Here is an 11,331-nt window from a genome sequence, read left to right on the forward strand (position 1 = left end):
TCTTCATGTCATATTGTGTCAACGCTTGTAGACGGCCATGTATAAATAAATGTTTCAACTCAACTCAACTCAACTCAACTCAAATTTATTAATCCATATGGAAATTATGTTGCAACAATACTCATTTCCAATCAAAAGAATAAGAATGCATACTAAACACAGTCTCACTAACGCAAACAGTCATCCGTCAAGTCAAGTCTGCCAACTCACAACTCACTCACACAACAACAGCAACAGCAATACAAATTAACAAAAACCATAATTCCAATAACAAAAAGACGTCCAAAAGTCCACTTCCACATCCACGCACACACAAGGTTTACAAAGCACCACATGTCGACTAGAACACCGCACATTTGGGCTACGGTAATACAGTTACTAAAAATACATACATTACAGATAACCCAGCAACAGAGTACAGTAGTAATTATGACCGAGAAACATGATAGAGGACTCTAACATGTGATTGGTTGAAAGCATGGATGGCTCTGGGAACAAAAGAATTGCGGAAACGTGACGTTCTAGCAACCATAGCCCTCAGTCTACCACTCCTGTCAATGCGTCGAGAGTCAAATTCAGGTTTCAGTGGGTGTGTCTCGTCAGCCAAAATTGAGGTCAGTCGGTCAGTCAGTCGTCTCTGGCAAACTGATTCAATGGTCTCTTGCTTCCTGCCTACAACAGATCCAGCCTTCTTGACTAGCTTTTCTAGCCTGTCACTATCCTGTTTACTAAGATTACCCCCCCAGCACACACATGCATATGTCAACACGCTACCAGATAGAACATTTGCAGGATGTCATTACGAACAGAGAACGATCTAAGCTTCCTTAGACAGTACATGCGCGTGTGCGCTTTCTTCAAGATTTGGTCAGTGTTGGCATGCCAAGACAGCTTGTTGTCGATCACTACACCTAGGTAGCGATAGCTTTCAACCTGTTCGACTTCAACACCAGCTATCACGATAGGCTTGTGTGCTACCTTTTTTCTTCTAGTGTCAAAAATCATTTCTTTAGTTTTTCCTGTGTTCAAGTCCAGGTAATTCTCGTCGCACCAGTCCACAAAGCTGCTAACTTCTTGTCTGTAGTGTGTGTCATTGTCGTCAGTAATCTGTCCTGTAAGTCCAGTATCGTCAGCAAATTTGTCGATGAAGCACGACCCGTGAGAACTCCTGCAGTCAGCAGTATACAGGGAGAACAGAAAAGGTGACAATACTGTTCCCTGCGGAGCTCCTGTGTTGGTATTCAGTACACTAGATAGCGTGGTCTGCGGAGCACCGGTGTTTGTGTTCGGGCCTTTAGATGGTACTGTACCAGCCCTAACAAACTGGGGTCGGTTGGTCAGATAGTCTGTGACCCACAATACAGTTGGAACGCTAATTTTCATCTTCAGTAGCTTTTCAGCAAGAAGGTGAGGCTGTATCGTATTGAACGCGCTAGAAAAGTCAAAAAACATCAGTCTAACACATGCTCCAGGTTTATCCAGATGAGAATAGATACTGTGCAACACATGTAAAACGGCATCCTCAACACTTCTACCCTTTCTATAGGCAAACTGCCACGGATCCATAAACTCCGCGGTAAGCACCTGAAGCTTCACTAATACTAGTCGCTCAAGAACCTTCATGACAGCAGAAGTCAATGCTACAGGTCGCAGGTCGTTCATCACTTTGACCGGGGTTTTCTTTGGAACTGGGACGATGCAAGATGTTTTCCAAAGGGATGGGATTTTTGATTGTGACAGAGACATGTTGAAAATCACAGTGAGAATTGAGCAAAGCTGCTCAGCACAAAAATGTAGGACTTTTGGTGTAATACCACCCAGGTGTTGTGCGTGTGTTCATGTCATGCATAGTCAGGTCATCGTTACGTTTAAATACAGTCATTTTAATACAAATAGCAGAATAATACTGATCACCAAACAAATCAATCGCTGTGAGATGACATGCATGCGTTCAACTTTATATTTCCTTAATTGTTACGGTTTTTGACTTGCCTCGTTAGTGTAATGGATACGACCGGCGGTCACGGGGCTCGTTCCCCCCATTGGGTCTAACTTTTTTTGTCTCCTGTTTTGTTGTTTAAATAACTTTGAGCAGGTATGTATAAGCACAGAATAAATACAATGTTGACACATGCTATGGATATGATTCAAAATTGATTTGACATATATATTCTTTAAACTAAATTTTTTGTCTCTACACCTACCTCACATAACAACTAATACACTTTTAAACAAACACTACAAAGACAATAATTCAAATTGCCTCTGCGAGTAGAAAGGTTACTGTTTTCTAACATTGCAATCACCACACACACCCACAAAAATGTCAAAATGCTTGATAGTGATGCTCAATTTAACTTACTAAACAAAACAATTTTGTTTGTATTGCACACTTTCGCCCATAAATGCCCACTGTCCCATTTTTGGGACGCTCAATGAATTCCACTGCTGGCATTACCATTGAAGAGATAGTTCAGCTTTCTGTTCTCTCTTGGACTAGGAGGCCCTAAGCACAACGCACAACCAGTTAGTGTCACATCCTGAACTCAGGTCAAAATGAGTTCGGCTCATTCTCTCCCTGACCGGACGCGACAGTCCTACGCGAATCTATCAAAACTAGGAATACAGAGTTATCTCCCATATGTTTTTTTTTTTGCGCGCACTGATCTAAATTTGAGATCAGTGTTCGCGAGACGAAAATGATTGCAGATTGGCCGACTTCGACAGTGATCTCCGTTCTGTTCTTCACAGTTATGATAAAGACATCGTTCTAAGGTCAAAACAAGTCGAAATTTTGGGGCTGCTGCCGGAAGGAGACCGTAATATATGGTTGCATCACTACAGAAAAAATCGTCTGCTTCAGCGAACGCCGAAACCAAACGGTGACACTTTTGCCATATTTAGAGTTGTTTGCACAGTAAATACAGCAGCGAAAAAATAGCTCCCTTGAAACTGTCTTACAAATCAATTCCTTTGTAATTTAAAAATTACACAACACCATGAAAAATCATTATCGACGATCGCGAATCTGCTTATGATTAATAACACATTACAAAAAGCTCTAAATATGTAAAAAAAAAAAATAAAAAAAATCGGTTTCCTTGCCAGACAAGGAAACTCAAGGCATCCTGTCAGGGAGCGAATAAGCCGAACTCATTTTGACCGGAGTTCAGGATGGTTAGTGTCAGTGCTTCCGCTTTCTACATTTTGCTGAGGCGGACATGTTCACGTTGTTGGGTGTTGGTGCGTGCAATTCACGGTCACCTTCAAAGAATAGTCCAGATCCTTTTTGTTCGACAACTTTTTATAGATCACTATTAATAAATACTGTAGAGTATAACATAATGCAAACGTTTTTTATTCTTGTTTTTATCAGAACTTAATTACACATTAACATGCTTCCATTTAAAACTTCGAGGTCTTCATCGGGGATTGACGCCCGACAAAAGCTAATTGAAGCCCGACGAAGCGAAGCGACGAAGGTCTTCAATTAGACTTTGGGAGGGCGTCAATCCACGATGAAGACCGAGAAGTTTCAAATGGAAGCATGTTAATGTTATTGTAATTCAATCTGACGACGATCTCTTTCCTGCTTTCATGCGGTTGTAAACAGACAGAATTGGTTCTGTTCTGTTCACACACTACTTTCAGTCCACCTACCTGCAAGGGTCAAGTCCCAAGAAATATGTCTCTGTATTCCTATCGTATCACTCTGCTCCTGTTTTGTTTTCTTTCACACACATTTTCTCTTCTTTTTTGGCGGGTTTCTGGAGAGCAAACTCTAAAACAAATTCTTTTCATCACAAAAGCGATCTTTGGAATTGACTGACGTAGTCCGAAAGAATTCATGCATCAACTTACGTCACGTATTCGACGTCATCACTTCGCATACCTTATGGTCTCGGTATTTCGTTGGCCTTCATATTTCCTACTTGTAAAATGACCCTCAAAGCTAACCGAGACTAGTTGAGGCTGTATCAATGCGCCTCGCCAGCAGGTTGTTAATGGATTTTTTAGCGAGTGGTTATCGACAATTAATGACCGGTAATTTTTAATGAGTTGGGGCATTCTGACCAATCACAGGATCTGTTTCATTAAAACACAAACTTGATTGAATTACAATTAAGTTTGAAATGGTGCGAGCGGAAACAAGCGTCCCATTTGTGGGACAGTGGGATCAAGAGGGGTGAGTGTTTTGCTCCTTACTCTCATCAAGGTCTTTATTTTTCTGCAGACCGTAAATATTTCATCAGTTGATTAGCATGCTTTGGGAAATAGGGAAGGCGGCGACGTGGGATGACGATTCTATTTGGGATTGTACTTTTTATTTCTTTGAGGTAAGAGTGATGTTTATCACCCCTTCACTAACCAGACGTTGGCATGTTGTTTTTGTCTGTTTATGTGTAATCATATTACGTCCATATAATAATAAGTCAGTGGCATTATTTTGCACACACAACAAACAAAAAGATGTAAACAAACAACTATTAACTGTTTTCATGTATGTCGTAGTTCTGGTACACAAACCTAGATGAGGTATTTGGTAGTGTAAAATTATTTGATCATGCTTACATATGTTTTACTTCAAGCAACAAAGTCATTTTTGCAGTTGTGGCTTAAATATAGGCTTACTATTCGTGTGTGCAAAAGATGTTCATGCCACAACCCTGCATCGTCATGGTGTCAGGTTGTGGCCGGAATGACCCCCCCGTGGATGCCTCCACAGTCCAGACCACAACCCTATAACTTTCACTGTATGGTTGTGGCCTGAACTTTGAGAGGAGGACAAGGTGTATTTATTTCGCCCAAAACGGTCGAACAGTTTTTCAAGTGTGGTTTTGAACTTTTGTGTTTTGGAAATGCATGTACTTGTCAGGAACATACAAGTGCATCCTTGATGTGAAAATCGTTTTATTTGACAATAAAGCAGAATTACCCCGAGTGTATACACTTTTCACGTGAGCTTTTCAAAAAGTGGGTTATTTCGCCATGTTTGGTTGTGGCTCTGACTGGTGCTAGGAGATATATGGTTGTGGCTATGAACAGACGACATTGATGGAAATTGTTATTTCTTTCTGCAAACAATCGGATAAAGTGTTTTATAATTAGTAAAAGAGATGTTAATCTCCCACAGTCCATTTGAGTGCCCTGTGATACAATTGTTTTCTGTGCCTGTGCAGTTGGTATTGAGTACTTTCGCGGCAATATTTCACACAAGTCCCCCATCAAACAAACTGACAATTAAACTATACACATCAGCCTACAAGCTCTGTGTTTTTGTCTCTGTCTCATTCATCTGACTTGTACATACCGTCACAGTTCTGCTCATCACTGTCGTCAACACAGTCGTTACCTCCATCACAGCGGTATGACTCTGGAATACACTCGTTGTTCCCGCACTTCCACGCGCCAGTTGTGCACTCTGAGGAGGAGGACAGAAAGTTGTAACGGCGTGCATTTGTAATAAAATGAAACAAACAAGCAAGCATAAACCGTAAACTACCTTGTATACGCCCAGTATCGAGTAAACGCCCACCCCCTACATTTGGTCAAATTTTGCGCACGGGGTACAGTACCTAGTAAACGCCCACCCCTCAGTTTCGATCAGTGGAGTAGACAAGGAAAATGAAAAACATGTTTTCCTTCCTCGGAAATGTTTCGGAGAGTGGACAGAAAAAGGATTCTAGAGTGGCTAGAGAATCGCAATACATTGTTGACTGGGAGGGAAAAGAAGAAACAAAAGCTTCCTTTTGGGCGGGAAGTGATGTCTGAAGAGGTTGATCTACGTGTTCTTTAAGTTTTTGAGTAAGAACGGGTAGAGGGCCGTGTCGTCAGGAACAAAATTATTTTGAAGTTATGAACTTGTTACCAGACACTAGCCCATTTAAGCCTGGCGTCCTTTAAAAAGGACGCTTACATTTTCCCCACCTGATTTACAACACAGACTCTGAGAAAGGTCTAAGTCACTGATTGGTGTAAGGGAGGTAACAACGTTTCAGAAGCTGAGTTGGAGAAAGTTATCTCTCTTGGCAGTAAAGTGTCATGGTGGACAGCATTCAAAATCCACATGCTGAGCAGATCAAGATGAGTTCCAAAAGAAGGTAAGGCTATATTTGTGTAATTATCAACATTTTTAATATCATTACTGAAGGTAATTTGAAGACAAAGGCATAATCTAGAAACATATTTTTCTTTTTGTGAATATAGTCCATAGTTTGTGTTATAGGCAGTTTCGATCTGGTGTCCTTTAAAAAGGACGCTAGGGCTAAATGGCCAGAGGTTTTTTCATGTACGGGTTGGGTTTGTTTCAGATTCACTGTGAACGAGGTAATAGATATGCTTGAAGATGATGACTTATTTCAAAGAGCTGACATCTTTCTCGACCCTCCTGAAGTTGATGAGTTGACTGATGAAGATAGTGGTGAAGAAGATGGGGAGTGTGCTGTCCACAACTTGTCCGGACGACAACTGACTGCCAGTGCCACAGCTACTATTGTGGGACTCAGTGGCAGAACTACATTGGGAGAGGAGAACAGTGGTGGTGATGGATATGGCCAAAATCAGGCCATTGATTACCATGCTCAATGAGAGATGCCTCATGTACTTCAAAAAAATCATGAAGCAACAACATTTGAGTATCGACGAGAGCATGATCCCATACTATGGGAGACACGGTGCAAAGCAATTCATTAGAGGGAAGCCTATACGCTTCGGATACAAGATGTGGGTGCTGGCCACACCCCTTGGGTACTGCGTCCAGTTTGAACCCTACCAAGGAGCAAAAGGCAGGCAAGCTAATGCAGATGAGTATCCAGGCATTGGAATGGGTGGAGCCGTGGTGGTTGACCTCATCTCTGAGCTGGAGGAAGAGGAGCCGGAAGATTGTTACCATCTGACCTTTGATAACCTGTTTACAAGTCTGAAGCTTGTTGACGTCCTCACGAGCAAGAAGATTGGATGTACAGGAACGGTTCGTGCCAACAGGACCGAGCAGTGCCCACTGAAGTCAATCAATGAAATGAAGAATACCAAGAGAGGCACTTACGACTTTCAACAGGCCGAAAACACAGGAGTGATAGTGGTTCGATGGAACGACAACAACATCGTCAACGCTGTCTCCAATGCAGCAGGAGTCAACCCTCTGCAGTCAGCCTCCCGGTGGTCCAAGGCAGAGAAAAAAACGAGTCAAGATCTCGCAGCCCTTTCTGATCAAACACTATAACAAGACAATGGGCGGGTGCGACAGAATTGACCAGAACATTGCCAAATACCGAGTCTCCATACGATCCAAGAAATGGTGGTGGGCCATTTTCAGCTTCTGTCTTGACCTGTGTGTGCAGCAAACATGGCACATGTACAGGGCAACACCTGCCTCAGAGTACATTCCCATGGATCTTCTGGCAGTTCGGCGTGCCATCGCGGACATCTACCTCAAGAGGTCACACGCTGCTGCCCGTCTGGAGCTCCCTAACCATCCTGTCGGACGTGTGGCAAAGCTGGACAGAAGAGTTCCACCAGCAATCAGATGTGATGGGTTGGATCACCTGGTGGAGCACATCTCCAAGCAGAGAAGATGCGCACAATGTGGCAAAAAGGTCAAACAAATCTGCCTGAAGTGCAATGTCCCTCTGCACCGAAAGTACTGTTTTGTGGCATTTCATACTCCTGTGTAATCGATAACTGACCACTTGACCACTCACAATGAAAGTGAAAAGCTCTGACGAGCTGTACAAAAATCGTTGAAAGCAATTTTGTTTGCACAGATTATTCACATTGGCAGGGTAACAGGAGAGTGACTTGCACCATGTTCAGAGGTTGTTTTTGTTTTTTTGTTTGTTTATTTTTTTAAAATAATGGACAGTTAATCCGTTACTTTGTATTGTTTATAAACCGAAAGTTAAAAACTTTTTTGAAAACAAGTGTTTGTGTTAATAAATTTCATTGAAAACTTTTAGAAACTTGTTCCTTTCACTATTGTATATGTTTGATAAACCTCTACCCTCTCGATCCTAGCGTCCTTTTTAAAGGACGCTTGAAAAAAATGCTGTAGACACAAGAAAAAGTAAAAAAATCAGAAAATAAATACATATTGTGTCTTAGAATTTTATTTGCTATCAAAAAACGCAAGAAAAAAAAAATCTCGGCAAAAAGGGGCTAAAGCAACACCATTATCTTCGTGGTTTGCTTGCAGAATTCTGTGTGTGTGTGTGTGTGTGTGTGTGTGTGTGTGTGTGTGTGTGTGTGTGTGTGTGTGTGTGTGTGTGTCTGTGTGTGTGTGTGTGTGTGTGCGTCTGTGTGTGTGTGTGTGTGTGAGAGAGAGTGAGAGAAAGGAAAGTTTTGTGCAATATCAATCAATCAATGAGTCTTATATCGCGCATATTCCGTGGGTACAGTTCTAGGCGCTCTGCAGTGATGCCGTGTGAGATGAAATTTTATACGGCCAGTAGATTGCAGCCATTTGTGACCCTCCACCACGAAATGAGTCGCATGTCACCTCGCGCGGTTCTGCGCTAGGCTTAATATAAGTTCGGGGAGTGTCTTGTAACAGTGTGGGGGTCACCTTAGTCACAGGCTTATAACTAAAACAGTTTTCGCTCGTTTCTAACACTGTTTTCACCACTGGATAGAGCATAAAAAACTCTTTAGGAAAATGTAAAAAATATGAAAATCATGCAAAGGTGACATGCGACTCATTCCGTGGTGGAGGGTCACATTTCGGCGCATATTTACCTTTCACGGCCTAATATTCCAAGTCACACGGATATAAGTAGACAATTATTAACTGTGCCTAAGCAATTTTGCCAGGAAAGACCCTTTTGTCAATCGTGGGATCTTTAACGTGCACACCCAATGTAGTGTACACGGGGGGAGGTTCGGACACCGAAGAGAGTCTGCACACAAAGTTGACTCTGTGAAATAAATGTCCGCCGAACCTGGGATCGAACTCACGCTGACAGCGGCCAACTGAACACAAATCCAGCGCGCTACCAACTGAGCTATATCCCCGCCCAATAACGCGTCATTTGAACACTTCTATGCCAGATGATCCAAATATCGTTATTCTAGATAAGGAACCGCTCCTGCCAAGGCTATAGCGTAAACGCCCACCCCCAACTATTGGGCGAAATTGGTGCATAGGGGGCGGGGGGGGACGTTAACAAGGTAGTTTACGGTACATTCGTGTGCGCTCACACACACACACACACACACACACACACACACACACACACACACACACGCGCGCCCACAACACACTTACATACTCTCACTCACACACACCCACACGCACACACAAACGTGCACGGGCACACACACACATTATGTCTGGACAGAACGATTGTGGCAACGTGCATTTGTAATAAAACGGAACAAACAAGCAAACATAAACATCGGGCTGCAAATTTCACCCTGTTTCAGGTCAAACGGACACGCACAATCTTCTGACTGGTTGAGTTAATTTCACACGCCAGCTTTGATTGCAACAACGTGGTGGGGCCCCAAAACATGTACATGTATTATCAAAACGGAACTGGTGTTGTGTTTGAAAGCATGGCTCCTTGTGTTGATTTTGCACCTATTTTCTCACTACCAAAATGATGACAAAAACGATGCCTGGTGGCTAGTTGTCAGACCAGGCCTTGGTCAATAAATATGAAACAAAAGACGATATGCTCCCCCTCGGACCGACAAAAAAGCTGGTCTGTCAACAACCCATCAAACATCTTATAATGTTAGGCAGGTAAAAAACGGAATATACCATTTTCGCAGGCGTATATTCAGATTATTTTTAGTAAATAATTTTCTAAGGTAGTAGATCATTATTTGCATCATTACATTGCATATGTCCTGAAAGTGTTATATTCCAAGAAGTTATTGTGTAAATTTGAGCTCATAATATGAAATAGTGATGGAGTATGATGAATCACACTTTTGGTACCCAAATCTGGGTACCAGTGCCGCCTTCATTGGCTCCCTTGACGCCCGCGTTTAACCGCTTACCTCTCTTCATATAATGAACCGCCCATAGAGCGTCATCTTCCCGATCTATAAATCTTGAAAATCTCCAAAACCGCATGGAATTCTTGGTTGGGAAATCCTTTTATGAAATGACGTCAGCACCTTTCGGCGAGTTGTCAAAGCATTTCGGAGCTGGACGGCCAACATAATGTAGATCACACTTGAAATGCATGTTAATTGAGCTTGCTTTACAAACTGATACGAAATGAACGGGAGCTTAAAGGTCAGTTATCAACTTAACTTACTTCGAACAGTGAGATGGACAGAACATACAGTACACATATATTTAGGCAGAAACTCGGTAACCGACGAGCGGATACTGACACATACGTTTTGCTGTACTTAGTGTGCCCGATTAGCTCGGCTGATAAAGCGTCTAAAACCGAAGTCGCTACTTTCGGGAGTCACTGGTTCAAATCTCTTAGCAACCAAGAACATTTATTAATTTTTGTGTGTAATGTATTCACATTTTTGTTATGTATTTACACTCGTAATTCTTATATTTTATTCATTTTGATTAACTCCTAAGGTTTGAGTGATGGATTGAAGCTCGAATTGATCAAAGGGTTGCAATATCATTATCGAGTGCCTCTGATGAGCGATTTCCCAGAATTACTCATTCCACCTTTAGTAACATCGGCTTTTTGGGAAATCGCAATGGGCGAGTGTATTGCCGCGCGTCGACTGGATGCAGTGTCAGAAGGCTACTTCTAATTCAATGGACTTTATTCAACATACAAATAGGCAAGATGTGAAACCAACCGCCTTGCATTTTCTCTGTCGGTGAGTTGCAGTTTCATTCCTGGGTTCGATGAGTCTTGTTTGTCGATGTATTTTTTAATGCGTGTTGGAAAAGAGTGTGTTTGTGTGGCTGTATGTCTCATTATTCATCCGGGTGCGTGGTTGGATTTGCTTCCGTTTCTTGAGTTGTTTGTTTGTGTGTTTGCTTCCTGTTTATTTGGAGAGTGGGGGTGACTCTCTGCGTATTTCTGTTTCTGTGCATCTGTATGTCTGTCTGTCTGACTCTCTTGCGCGCTCTATCTCCCTAAAAGACACATAACACCGATTGACATTTAAAAACGACTTCAGTAATATTTTGCCTGTGGTAATTTCAGAGTGTGTTGACACAACTGTGAAAAAATAGATAAATCTACTGGAAAGACTTTATGATGCATAGTATGAATATGATGACATCCCTAGAATCCTTAAAACGAGGGCTGAGTAATTGGATATTATATCTGACTAATTGATAACGATCACAGGACCTATTTTTGAAGTGGTGAAAATCCCTGGGTTTTTTCGCGTTTGTTTTAT

At 42.1% G+C, this 11,331-nt stretch overlaps 2 protein-coding genes across 2 annotated transcripts; both read left to right on the forward strand.

Moving 5' to 3' along the window:
• Positions 1–6,721: 6,721 nt before the first annotated feature.
• LOC138974706 (piggyBac transposable element-derived protein 2-like) lies at positions 6,722–7,222 on the forward strand. The gene has a single exon (XM_070347427.1). The coding sequence runs from the start codon at positions 6,722–6,724 to the stop codon at positions 7,220–7,222; it is 501 nt and encodes a 166-aa protein (XP_070203528.1).
• Positions 7,223–7,229: 7 nt separating this feature from the next.
• Positions 7,230–7,673, forward strand: LOC138974708 (piggyBac transposable element-derived protein 3-like). Its single transcript, XM_070347428.1, has one exon. The coding sequence runs from the start codon at positions 7,230–7,232 to the stop codon at positions 7,671–7,673; it is 444 nt and encodes a 147-aa protein (XP_070203529.1).
• Positions 7,674–11,331: the final 3,658 nt, after the last annotated feature.

This window comes from Littorina saxatilis, linkage group LG8, assembly GCF_037325665.1.
Source record: "Littorina saxatilis isolate snail1 linkage group LG8, US_GU_Lsax_2.0, whole genome shotgun sequence".
NCBI classification, from domain to species: domain Eukaryota; kingdom Metazoa; phylum Mollusca; class Gastropoda; order Littorinimorpha; family Littorinidae; genus Littorina; species Littorina saxatilis.